Source organism: Paracoccidioides brasiliensis, assembly GCF_000150735.1.
Source record: "Paracoccidioides brasiliensis Pb18 unplaced genomic scaffold supercont2.17, whole genome shotgun sequence".
Lineage (NCBI taxonomy): Eukaryota > Fungi > Ascomycota > Eurotiomycetes > Onygenales > Ajellomycetaceae > Paracoccidioides > Paracoccidioides brasiliensis.
The window spans coordinates 317,097-330,506 of NW_011371374.1; the positions used below are offsets into that span (position 1 = coordinate 317,097).

Genomic DNA, 13,410 nt, shown 5'->3' on the forward strand with positions numbered 1-13,410 from the left:
TTTTTTAATTTTTTCAATTTTTTTTTTTTTTTTTGGTGTGTGTGCTGTTGTGTTGTTGTGTTGCTGTGTGCTGTTGTTGCTGTTTGTTTGTTTGTTTATTCAACGACGGAAGAATAAAATGCCAGCAGCATAGGAGTAGCGCAAAGGGATGATTTAAAGAGCCAGGCTCTCTCTATTTGGATTTGAGAAAACGAGCAATGGCACGTAGCGCACGCAGTTGGGGAACCAAAATGAGAGAGGAGGAGGTGAGGTGCAGGAATATTTTTGCTAAGAATATAGATCGATGTAAAAAGAGACGGCGGGGAAGGCGCGAACAGTAATTTAAAGAGGTGGAGCCCGTATTCCGAATGTCATATCATATATGGAAGGGTTTCTGAAGAACGATCTGTCCCACTCGCAAAAAAAGCTCCACTGTGGACTCGGGAGATCCGCTGCGAAATCTGATAGAGAGATAACGACGGGTTATTATGACGAAGGCGAGGGGCGGAAAGAGCTATGTATGTATTGGGGGAGGAGGAGCGGAAGGAGCGGTGCAACGGCACAAAAGTGCAAGAGTGCAAGAGTGCAAGAGTGCAAGAGTGCAAGAGTACAAGAGTACAAGAGTGCAAGAGTGCAAGAGTGCCAAAGTACAAGAGTGCAAAAGTGCAAGAGTGCAAGAGTACAAGGTTGTTGAGTGGAGTGGGGAGTGGGGAAAGGTCGAACTTGAAGAAGAAAGACACCGCCAACAACAAACCTTGGAAGGCTGGTTCAGGTTCCGTCGAGGAAAGGGCCCGGGGAATAACAGAAAGGTCGCGCCCCCGAAAATGGATTTCGCTAGTGAGAGACCAACTCTTAGACTTTGCTGGGTAACCACGGTTCGCAGGGGAGCTTCTACCTAGACCGAAATGGGCCTGTTGCGGCGGCTTGGTTGGCGCGGTGCCTCACTACGGCGGGGAAAAAAAAAAAGCAAGTACCGCCCCTCCGTTTAGCAGGGAAGAGAAACGCTTTGTGCTCTGACAACTATATCATCACCCAGGTACTCTGTATACTCCAAAGCAGTTTGCAGGTATCGTGTGGTAATGTGGTAATGTGGTAATGTGGTAATGCGGTAATGCGGTAATGCGGTAATGCGGTAATGAGGTACTGAGGTAATGCGGTAATGGAACTTCGGACCCGGCCGAGGACATACCAAAATTCTATGCAACAAGGGTGAAAGCTTGCTGCGGAACGTATGCAAGGGCCCAGATTGCGTTGACTTACGGGAGAGGAGGGGGGGGGGGGGGTAGGTAAAGGGGAAAGGGGGTTGGGAGGAGGGGGTTCACTGTGGAAGATAGAACACCTTGAATTCCTTTTCCCCGTGCGCAAGATGTTTCTCTGTCGACTAGGTAAATCGTAGTAAATCGCGATTGAAGAAGGGTAAATTAAAATTAAAAAAAATAAATAACAAAAAAAAGAAAGAAAGAGAGAAAGAAAAAGAAAAAAAAGATATAGATGATTTGGGGGGGGTTGGTCATGCAACTACAAACCATAATAACTCTAGGAAGGGCTCCAAGATATAAAAAGACGTTCTGTCACTATGTTTTAAACGATGTGGTGGCATGACCTTCAACCTAGGTACGGAGCCTGCCGAGTACCAACATCATCATCCAACTGTCCAATCTCCCCAAAACCTCAATTGTTCAATTGTCCAAATGTCCTTTGCCATTCCAATCGTCGGAATTAAGGACGATATCTTGGGGACCAAGGGAGGCCGGGGGGGCTTTGCAAAACCAGTACAATTTAGGCCCTGAAAAACCGGCCATGGGCAGGGGAATCCCAGCACCAGCTCTGGACGACCACACTCCGTTTGTTACTTGCGCCACCATATGGTCCCATTCAGACAGGAATGGTACATTATACGAGGGGGAGGTTTTTTTTTTTTTTTTTTTTTCGGTTTTTCGGTTTTTCTTCTTCTTTTCTTTTCGTGTCGTTTCGTTTAGTTTAGCTTCTTTTCTTTTCCATCTTTTACCCTGCAGGGCCTGTCCTGGCCCCTGTCCTTGGCCCCTGTCCTGCCAACTGAGCTCTGATAGTTGGATCCAGCCAGTCAGAAGCCGGGAGAATGAACATATTCCTAGCTGCACAGAATCTGAGACCAGAACGAGAGTGTCTCTGTTCCAAGAGTTATTGGATAGCTACTGGACATTGAAACGGTTGTTGTACTCCGTATACCTACCTGGTTGCCTAGGCGCAGGCAGAAAGTCGGCCAATACAGAGTCCGTTGTCCAGCCCGTATTGATTATTCTTGGAGTTGGCAGCCGTCCGCAGGTGGTCCAAGGGTTGAGGTCAAAGTTTCCTGATTGAGCCTCGCGACCCTCGCTTAGACTTAAGCTCGGGCTAAGCTAGGCCTAATATAGGCTAGGCGCAGCTCGGGTAATTTGGGTGGTCTGGGCTCAACGTCAAGGCTTTGGTACAGTGGGCTATGCCGCTTGGGAATTAGCTCGATCTGTTCCTCCACCTAGTGGCTGATCACTTGGGGGGGGGTCAGGCCACTGACGCCAATTGCTTGCCCGGCAGAAGCCTCGCGCAGCCACGCTCACACACCCTCCTAGTGCTTGCTGCTTGCTTTACTCCATGTGTTCTAACTTCTGAAGCAGTGTTTAGATTCCTCAGCATCCCAAACTAAGGTACTAAGGTACCTGCCTAAGGGTCGGTACCTAGGAAACCGCTTAACCTACCTTAGTTACTCTGTAGGACACCCTCGTTTTGACTTGTCCCTATTAGGCTCTCATCGACTCCGTACACCTAGGGTATCCACCACGGTTTGCTCCGTACAATAGCGCTTCATTTCCTGATGGTCGGCTGTCCAAACGTCCAAAATCAAAAGCTACAAAACCTAACGGAGAATTCTTTTCCAGGAGACCTACTTCCGCATTTAGGCGAGAAATAAGATAAAATACCAAAATTGAAAACAGGCGTCGAGAACCTTACAACTTTTTATCCAATGATAAATAACCTTCTCTTTCCGGCGTCTCTCCCAAGGTTTAGACCCGTTGCACTTTTTCTTTTTTCTTTTTTTTCTTTTCTTTTCTTTTCTCTTTTTCTTTTTCTTTTTTTTCTTTTTTTCTTTTTTTCTTTTTTTTTTTTCTTTTTTTTTCTTCCCTTCTACGCCTACAGACCTAAGCTAAACCAACTAGAAAGCTAATAATAATTGCATTTGCATGTGGATCGTTGGATTCCCTGGACCCTGAATACTTGGTTTTAACCTTGATCTTCAAAGTGGCTACTCCCAACCGGGTAATCCTGGCCTGGCTCAGAATATTCACTTTGCTTTTTTCCTTTCCTATACGGGCTGGAAAAGCGGGGTTATATTTCGGTGGATGTCTGCTCGAACTCGGGATCGGAAAAGCATTGACCTTATTGGTATTACCACTCCTCCCCAATAAACGCCTTGACAATAGTAATAGTGCGATGTGGATGGGATCTTTTGACGGCGAGATTAGAGCTGGGCTTGTTACCAACCACAGTTACTTAAGATACGCGTTGGGCGGAGCGCGACTATGTAAAACCGCTCAATTAAGTTCACCCGTTTGTGTGGAGTCTTGTCTCCTTCCTTTCTTCCTTGGGAAATTCAGCAATGCGGCAACTGCATGTGCTTCCACAGCACGTGCGGGGAAATGGCAAAGAAGCCTGAGATTACTACTCCCTTCAAGCATCGAATCTTCTTGATCATATATACCCATTGGATCATGCATGCTCCTTACATGAGTCAGTGGCTGGGCAGTGTGTGTGTCAGCTACTGCCCGCCCAATCTACAGAGGAATCAGCGGGGGAAAACAATCCAAGCAGAAAGGGTGTTTGCGAAGAGCACGCTAGGATTGCTCCTTCACACTGCCCAACAGCGGAATACTTCAATTTATAAATTACTTGGCAGTTGTTGTCTGCAGGTACCAACAATCTAACTGCAGATACAGGGCATAATCCGGCCTTCGTAGCGTGGCCTACTCTGCAACAATCAAACCTTTTACTTTTGAAGTATTTGCCACAGTGGAATAGTTATTATGTCCAACGGTCTAGCATTTGGCACTCCCACCCAGTTAGTTGCTATTCAATTCTTCACATGTTTCAATTTTCTGTACGTGGGTTTCTCGGGGCCTCTCTAAGTTTTTCCTTTTTGCTTTTGGAATTCAAAGTTTGTCTATAAAGCCAAAAATAAACAGAGTTTGGCGAAATGAAAAACATAGTTAGTCACCTAGTTAGTTAGCATACACTAACCACCCTAAGTTTAGTTAACTAATTAACTCTGTTATGGGGCCAGTTCAGTCAAGCCAAAAATTTGAAGCTTTCTCTAATTAAATGGGGACTTGTTGCTTTCTCATTCAAGTTTCCAGTGCAAGAACTACTACCAAATAATCTAGACAAAAGATCAAGCTAGAATTATTCATACATCCCTGATCAGCGATAACATTATGTTGGATGGAAAGTTGCGCCTAATGTATGTATGTATGTATGTATGTTTGTATGTATGTATGTATGTATGTATGTATGTATGTATGTATGTATGTATGTATGGACATTAAGTTGATAATGGCTACCATGCGTACCGAACCGGTCTAGGAAATTAAAATTGGAAAATATTGTTCCAGCTTTGGAGCCGCATCTTTTTAGTGGGGTTAACTCCGTGATTATTTTTGTTTTCTCCTTTGGTCTGTTATCTTTTATTTTATTTTTTTTTTTATTTTGGACTTCCGTCGACTAACCAGTTCTATGCGCCTTGTGCCGGTCAACAAGTGGAGAAAGACGGGCCGGCCGGAGGACCTCGGAAAATCATCACCCACACGAAATCGTTTCTGTTCTGATGTATCACCACGTTCTTTTACTTCACGAGGCACATGGAGAGGTCCAGATTCATGCTTTGAAACAAATCAGACGCCGTATCACAGTGACTTAAGATAGCAATACCTCAATTTTTCGGCAGTTAAACGGTCGGCATCATTTTTAACTATACTCTAGCAAATATGACAGCGTACGCTGCAGCGCTTAAGCACGAACGGTGCATACACGGGAATGTTGAACACTGGCAACAAGAGCTCTCATCGTTACGCTTCGCATGTGGTTTGTGGAGAACTGATATCTCTGTGATCAGTTTATACACTGCACAGGAGTTAGCAGGGGACAATGCCTGTTCTTAGCAGCCACACGTAACGCAAGGTTTTAGGGGATGAGGGAAAATTAACCCCCCACCCCCCCCAAAAAAAAAAAAAAAAAAAATCGATACTATCCTTATGTACACCGATTTTCGCACGTTCTCTTGTTCTCGAATACCACTTGGTTCATGGGGGTACGCATTATTGTGCAGGAGCCGCTCGCGACGTCATCGTCGTTAATATGGGACACGGTCTTAAGGCGTTCGGGATCTGCTCTGGAGGTGGAGGGATCGACATCCGAAAGTGCACGGTCTATAGCATAGAGTTTCCCAATTGTTTGATAGTCTCCGTTCGCACAGGCATATACAATTAGTTAATATGCTCGGGGATAATAGAATTTTTGATGAGGAATCAAAGGACAGTCAGCCCAAGGAAACACGGGAAGTTACCACAAGAGAGAGAATTTAACAACTGTTGTTTAAAAAAGGAAGATTAGTGAAGACTAAAACGACGAACTTTGAATGGCACCTGGAATTATAACTTAGAGCTACACTACCCAGCTCGAGCTAGCTATACATTAACCCGGGCTTTAGATTCTGATTCCCTTGCTATCTATTTCGCTTTTCTTCCACCTTCCCCTGCTCCCTTCCCTCTCACCGAAGTTGGTGTAAAGAAGGTAACGGCCCACAAAAAGAATCAAGCTATGCCTAAAGGAGGTACCCGCCCCTGCTCTTCTTTTAACTCCGCTCCCAATTTATAAGAAACCTTATATCTCAACTTAACCGAGTTACCGCTCCCGGGGGGTATGCCGTCCAAGTGCATTTCAAGACGTACTCCATTCTGCTGTAATGGCGCTAGTTGACGTCCAGACTGTGGTGTAAGTTGCAAGGTATATGCCTGTCAAGTAGATGATAACATTAGTTCACGCGGCTCTGCATGTCGACAAACTCTAATATGACAAAAGCGGGAGAAAAGGAATGGGGACATGGAGGAAGGGAAAGGGAGGGACGCGGGAAGCGCAATTCACCTTCTCAATTGCGACTTGGAAGTGGATCTCAGAAATGGGTTGGCTGGTGTTACTTGAAAAGGAGACTACCACATGAATCTTCTGCTCCCCTGCATTCCGACTTGAGATGAAATCAATTCCGATAGATGATTTCAGGACTTGTACCTTGCTTGTACTAGGTGCGCTATCCTCTGGAAGGGCCGAGGCAAAGGTCCATTCATCATCCCCTGCAGTGGATGTCGACGCTGTCGTCTGGGCAGCTGGTTGAGACACAGGTTGAGCCAGGTCGAGGATGGCTGCTGATGGTGAGTGACTAGTTCCCATAAAGCTTTGAAGTTGGTGGAAAGGCGATGAAGTCTGGGAACGTGCCGAGACTAGAGATGTAAATGGGTCTGCTGGAGGAGGGGTGGCTATTTGTTGCTGTATTGAAGTTAGAAGAGGTGCAGGGGACTGTGTGTTTGATACTGAGACAGCAGTGGCGGAGGGGTTGGGGTCGTTAAACAGGTTTCCGGAAGGTTGTGATGAGGGCGAAAATCCGGGGAACGCCAAAGGGCCTGCCAAAAATGTTAGCTTGACAAACACTACATAGATGGGCTGGCTCACTTACTCGAATTAAAGCCGTATCCTAGGGATATGCCACCATGCTCTGGTTGTGAATTATCTTGAAACGAAAGACCAAGAAGGTCCCCCTCTGAAGACTTGGGAGCTTGGGGCTGAGATGTACTAGCGATTGTACTACCATTGGAACTGGGTTCTGCATCGGCGCTAAAATCGATTAAAGAAAATTCATTATCGGCAGTCTTCTTGACGCCTGTGCTTGTCCCCAGCGTCCCCTTGGGAATCTTGGCTGCAGCTTCTAGATCACCTGACTTCACCAGTTTATAGCGTTGGATTGTCCGATGTATGCTATCGTTGATTTCAAGAAGTTTAGCAACAGCTTCTGAGTCGTCTGATTCCTCCTCGCACATTTTTTGGATTTTCGGATGGGCGCTTTGTAGTGCGTTGGCGAGTTCCTGAAGTTCTCCATTAAGTTCAATCTCACTTGTTCGATTCGAGGTATATCGTACCTCAAACACGTCCCCTTCATTTATTTTATCACCAGGCTTGTACCTCTGGAGCATTTCCTCCAGAATCTTTGCCTTTTGTTGGACCTTGGCAACCTCTTCAGCGGCCTTTGCCCTATAATCCGTTTTATGTTTCGTGTCATAGCCTGCCATCACTTTCATCAACCTGTTGGCCTCCTGAAGATCTTCAGGGCTCCCTCTTCGAATGAGTTCTTGGAGTTTCGCTGATTGGGCGGCCCGTTCCTCTTCTTCCATTTCTTCTGCAGATTGAAGATTCTAACCATATGGTCAATATTCCCCTAACGCAACAGATATTTTTTAAGTAAACCTACATCACTCGGGTTCAAAACTGCGGCATCTTCGCGGCGGACCTCCGGAAACATGTAGCCCTTGTAAAGGAGCAGGCGGTGCATATCTCTGATGAAGCCCAAATCGTCCTTGTATCGGGAAGTCTGACATATTGTCTGCCGCCATTCTTCGATCGACTCTAGAATTCGATGCTGTACCCTCGAGGGTCGGATGGGGGGTCGTTCCGGAAATCTTCGAACCAATTCATTGAGAAACTCCTTGGTGCTTATTTGGAGATGGAACGGATATCCGCAGTTTTTCACACATATATCAAGAAGCTAATGCCACGCCATTGTCAGTATCCAACACACTCAAGTGATCCGAAAACCTGCGGGACATACTGCAAGGGCGAGCAGGGCAACATTTGCATTCCGAGAATTTATGAGGTGTACTATGCTAATAGCAGCTTCTCGAGGGCTTCCCAATTATCAGCACCGTAGAAGTGTCGGTTTAAAGGCCGGAATATTGACTCACGCATTGCCCTTTTTGGAGTTAATTAGATCCGCTACCTCCAGGTTCAAGGCGAGATTGGGTTCGAAGTTTTGTGGGTCGCAAGCGTTGTCTACGAAACAGCTTTGTCAAACAAATCCACGTGAATGCATAAAAGTGATTCTAGGATAATGAGAAGTCGGAGAAAACCTACGGATGTAGCGTTGTAGAGTGGACTGCACGGGTTCAGCATAGACACCAAACCGGTCCCGCGCTGCCATCCGTGCCGATGTTGCCTCCAGTTTGGCGGATGGATGAGCAAACCAACTTAAAAATGGAAATTAAAAGGTGCAGAATAAAAAAAGCAAGCTTCCACAATGGGCTGATGCAATGTGGCAGCTGCTGTGTCGTGATAAGGATGATGAAAATGCCAGTGTGAGATGATATTCATGAATGGTGGTGAATTTGGGCTTCGTCAACCAGTTTTGAGGTCATCGAATCCACGTGGTGAGCCTCACTCAAAGCAGTCACTAACTAACATCATCTACAATGAACTTCTTTGTATAAAATATTTTATCAATCAACTTCAACATCAACATCAACATGTTAAATATATCAATCTATCAATGCATTGCAAGCTGCATCTATACTGAGCATGTAATATACTGGATGTCTAGTCTAGATCCATCCATCATCAGTTGTGTGTAAATAACAACTCCACTTGTCAACTATATGGGCCATTCCCTTCCTGCAAAAGCCTACCTATTCCACTTTTATTTGCAACGGGTTATTCTACCTTCTTCACAGCTTGATCTTGAAGCACCGTCCTACTATTCGACTAAAACTGTGACAACTATATTCTAGGGTTATAGCCTCAAGCTCTCATATGATTCCTAAGGAGTTGGCTGCCATTTCTCCATAGCAGCAAATTTTTCGTTTGGAAACGCTGTATTTTATAACCTCAAACTTGGTCTCAAAAGCTTGTCGTCAGTCGACAATTTCTACAGCGACCGAAAATAAAGTGACATTTGTTGTTCCATGCTTTAATACCACTTCGCTTGTTAAATACTGCAGAATCGCTACCGAATATATCTAAATCCTATGGGGATTTATGCATTCCAGGCTTTGATGATAGAATCGAAAACTGGACATCAGAAGCCAGGAAAGAGGGCTTCTAGTTTCGTTCTATTCTTATTCACTACCCCTGACCTTGTGGGAAGAACTTATTTGTTGCCAATCTTGAGTTTCTCGCTTCCAGTTGTTTTTTAATGAATTATGGAGAAACAGATCCCTTGCACCGAATGACATCGTTTCTCTTGGATGGGAAGTTTCCAAATAATCCTGAGCACTTGGTCAATACACTTCTTGCAGACGCCATTTAACACTCCCAACATATATCTATGCGAAAACAGTCCGATGTACCGGAAATAACCGTTTTATGTGCTTCATCCCTATTCCCACAGTAAGCAACCGCTTCAGTAATCCATGATATCATCTTCGTCAAGACATGGGCTCAGGCGTTTCATGGAAAAGTGACCCCCGCATTGATTGGAAGGTTATCAGTTAACCGATGCCAGGTGGAGTTTCTTTGGATCGCAATCCACCATCCGATCCTTAGTTTAGTTACTTAGTTACTAGTAGTCTTCAAGGATGTGTTCGAGAAAGCTATCAACAGTTCTCTATTCTGAATTGACTTCTTCACGGAGGGCTACCCGAAACGATAGTGTAGAGCTCTTGACAATTGGGTTCCTTTTAAATTTAAGTTGTTGTGCTAGTTGCTTACTATATTACCAGGTCTCAAACTAACTCTAAGATAGGCGAAGCAATGCGGCACGCTTGAAATGTCAAGATTGGTTTAACGAATGGCTTAAAATTAAACTTATACGGTACTTTAAATTAGCTCACACCTTGAGGAGTATATTTTTATATCATGTTTCAAAAGTTACATACCTTGAATAAGATATTCTGAGAATATGGCAAGGAATGTCTGAATCACAGCAACGTGGTATCGACGCTGAGAAAACCTCATACCATTCGGACTGCTTCCTTTAGAGGTTATTCTTGGATGTCTTCAGATGATTCCCCAACGAATTCTTTGAAGAACCAATGTTTCTGTCTTGCCAAACACTACCTGAATATGGGACACATTCTCGGGATTGCTCGATGCGTCAGTGGGGGAAAGTGATTCGTCGTGGTTGCGTTAGTGCATTTAAGACCGTCGTTTAGGCTATCAACTCAATTCGTTCAGGATGTGGAAGGGTATGTGTGTTAATGGATGTGTGGCACGATTTCCCTAGTTTTGGAGCTGGCACGTCCAACAAAGCTCCGGAGAACCAGGTGCAAAACCTCGAGTTACACTTTTAATCCTTTGTACTGAGAAAGTGGAGCAAAATCATATGCAAAGCTGCGAATCCGCAGAGCATAAGTACGAGGGATATGAATATCAATATGCTTTGAATTCAGCACCATCTATCCGGTGACATTTAAGTGTTGAGCTGGGAGAAGGAACAAAACTATGTGAGGTGGATGGCGTCAGGTGGTGCTTCAGAGTTACCACGCGGACCTCAGTATGGATTGATTTATTAGTGGCCTCACCGTCTCACATAGAGAGATGATGTCAAGTATGGTGAGATGGGCATTATGATTTTCAGAATCAACTGAACTGATACAGCACGGAGATTTCTCCATTCATCCTACTCAGCCAGAGCCTTTGGAGTCTATGGAGTAGAAGTGATGATACGTACCACCATGATATTGCTGAAGTACATGCTACTGCAGCTGTGAGTTCTCCCATCTCGATTCTAATTTTTAAAGTTATTGCAGATTCCCTTCATGACATCCTTTTGCTAGTTAAAATATCTGTCATTGGCGCTTTCCCCAAACACAGGGGGAAAAAAAAATTAAAAAAAATAAAATTAAAAGAAAGAAATAAAGAAAGAATAAATAAGTAAAATAATTAATTAAAATTAATATAAAAGAAAATCAAGTTTTTATTCTAATGCCATGTACAAAAATTTTTCACTACTGTCAACCCAACTGATTGCAAATCTCAATAAGTCTGACGCAGATATTTTGATATTATTGACAGCCGAATATACGATTTGAAGCATCAAAATCTATCTTCACGAAGTATGCTAGGTAGGCAAAAATAGTGATTGAGTACGAGGATACGGAGCAGTATACGTAAATATAAACGGGACATTGACCTGTTAGATGTTACAGACAAACAAACTCCATTAGATTGAATAGATGATCAGTTTGCTCTTCAACTACATCCCCACCCATATTTTAAAGCGTTTCTACACTGTTTACACTGTGCTCTCGTGGTAGTGACGTCATGATACACGGAATTAAGTTATTCCCACAATTCGCCCACTTAACGGGGTTTTACGAATTCATAACTCAATTGTTCTCTGTTTATTGGAGCTGCGAAGCTGTCATTCCTGCAACTGCAAATAGCTCCATATCTATATCTCCCAACTAAAACCCCCTCATACAAAGAATGGTTCGACATAAAAAAGACAATTTTGGGAAAAGAGGGAAAAGTAATACCTACTCACAGCCTCGCCAACGATTCTCACGGGATCCCGCTGCTGGTGACTACAACGACCCGGACGCGCCCAAGAAATTCCCATTTAAGGCTGCCTGCTGGGACCTAGGCCATTGTGATCCAAAGAGGTGTTCCGGGAAGAAGTTGATGTACCATGGCGTTATGCGCGAGCTTCAGATTGGGCAGAAATTTGCAGGTGTGGTGATATCGTGAGTTTATAATATCTACCACCGTTCTTGCTGTTTTATATTTAATGTCCCTATATATTTTTCATGATTGGTTTCGCTGACTGTATGTCTTTGTTTCAACTGCTAGGCCGAATGCGAAATGCACACTTTCCCCTGCCGATAACGAGTTGATGGAACAATATGGTGCTGCTGTGGTGGAGTGCTCGTGGGGGAGGACGCAGGAAGTCCCCTGGTCGAAAATCGGCGGTAAATGCGAGAGATTGTGTGAGTGGTTTCTGTCTCCGTCTGCTTCCCGTGGTGCAATTTGCTTTAGCTGTAATTTTTTTTTTCCTTACAATTTTGCTAGTGCCATACCTCGTCGCTGCAAATTCAGTCAACTACGGACGTCCGTGGAGGCTAAACTGCGCCGAAGCATTGGCGGCCGCCTACGCTATATGTGGTCATGACGATTGGGCTGCGGAGGTTCTAAAGAAATTTTCGTATGGGAAAGCGTTTTTGGAAATCAACTCGCAGCTGTTTAAAAGGTATGCTGCGTGTAAAACGGAGGAGGATGTGAAAAATGCGCAAGAACTTTGGCTGGAGAAGATTGAGAGGGAGTATTCTGCAAACCGGGCAGAGGGGGGAAAGGAAGATATGTGGTCTGTTGGGAATACAAATAGGAGGGATATGCCTGACTCGGAGGAGGAGGATGGTGAGGGTTCTGGAGAAGAAGATGGGGAAGGGGAAGAGGAAGCCAGGAATTCTACGAGGAACCCATACATGCTACCTGAGGAATCAGACGATGAGGAAGAAATGGCTGAGTTACGGCGGAGAGTGCTGAACTCGAAGCCGTTTACGAATATTATGACAGATGAGGATGGTTCGAAGCCGCAGATTGAGAAAACTACACGGCTAGTTGCGGAAATAGACGCGGGCCCAACACGGCGTCTATATGATGATGATGATGATGACCGTACTAACGATGACGACAAGGACGACGATGACAGTAACGAAGACAAGGCTTTTGACGAGATCATCAATGCCACCACTGTTACGGACCGGACGGGGATTCTTGCGAAACAACGGAGATAACAATAATAGAATTTTTCTTTTCAGATGCCTTTTTACATGTACTTTTTTTCCCGTGATGGGTTTTACATTTGGGGAACTTTGTACGCTATTTGCTGTCATGACCAGGAATATATGTGGCCTGCACCCTATTGTACATTCCTGTACTCTACCTAAGTACCTGTGTATGTGCATGTCCTCCCACCATAAGACCTCCCTGCCAACAGATGTCAGTGATTATGTTGACATTCTTCTGAGCGCATCAGAAAGTAACTAACGTAATTCCCAAGTGAGCGGAACATCAATTCAAAAATATCTTCTCATTTAACTACTCATCCATTTCAATGCACAATTATGCCACCAATTTGCAATAAAAACACTTTAAATTCTCTTGAAAGAGATGGGAGGATTGAACTCACAATAAATGCTTTAAAAAAGCAAGAAATCTCCCCAATCTGTGAAGCTGCACATGTATTTGATGTGTTATTATCTACACTAAGTTATCAACTCAATGACCAGACTGCTCACATGAATCTATGTGCAAATTCAATCAAATTAACCCAAGCTGAAGAGAATAGACTAGTTGAATAGGTGCTGGATCAAGTGAAATGAGGATTTCCCCCACAGTCAGCATTTGTTGAGGATACAGCTAATTATCTTCTTACTATATGGACTT

General features: G+C 44.3%; 3 protein-coding genes across 3 annotated transcripts in view; 1 reads left to right on the forward strand and 2 right to left on the reverse strand.

The window, feature by feature from the left end:
- Positions 1 to 1,166, reverse strand: part of PADG_08230 (uncharacterized protein) — a gene marked incomplete at both ends in the record, with an annotated part of 3,152 nt that extends 1,986 nt beyond the window's left edge. The window contains one exon of the mRNA XM_010765409.1: positions 1,029 to 1,166. Coding sequence (XP_010763711.1) covers positions 1,029 to 1,166 — 138 coding nt within the window. The remainder of the gene's footprint in view (positions 1 to 1,028) is intronic.
- A 4,632-nt stretch (positions 1,167 to 5,798) lies between these two features.
- PADG_08231 (uncharacterized protein) lies at positions 5,799 to 8,230 on the reverse strand (the record flags this gene model as incomplete). The annotated part of the gene is made up of 8 exons (XM_010765410.1): positions 5,799 to 5,999; positions 6,130 to 6,662; positions 6,716 to 7,121; positions 7,176 to 7,448; positions 7,505 to 7,798; positions 7,862 to 7,937; positions 7,995 to 8,082; positions 8,164 to 8,230. The coding sequence occupies 8 exons, from the start codon at positions 8,228 to 8,230 to the stop codon at positions 5,799 to 5,801; spliced, it is 1,938 nt and encodes a 645-aa protein (XP_010763712.1).
- Positions 8,231 to 11,451: 3,221 nt separating this feature from the next.
- PADG_08232 (ribosome biogenesis protein TSR3) lies at positions 11,452 to 12,758 on the forward strand (the record flags this gene model as incomplete). The annotated part of the gene is made up of 3 exons (XM_010765454.1): positions 11,452 to 11,708; positions 11,815 to 11,951; positions 12,034 to 12,758. The coding sequence occupies 3 exons, from the start codon at positions 11,452 to 11,454 to the stop codon at positions 12,756 to 12,758; spliced, it is 1,119 nt and encodes a 372-aa protein (XP_010763756.1).
- Positions 12,759 to 13,410: the final 652 nt, after the last annotated feature.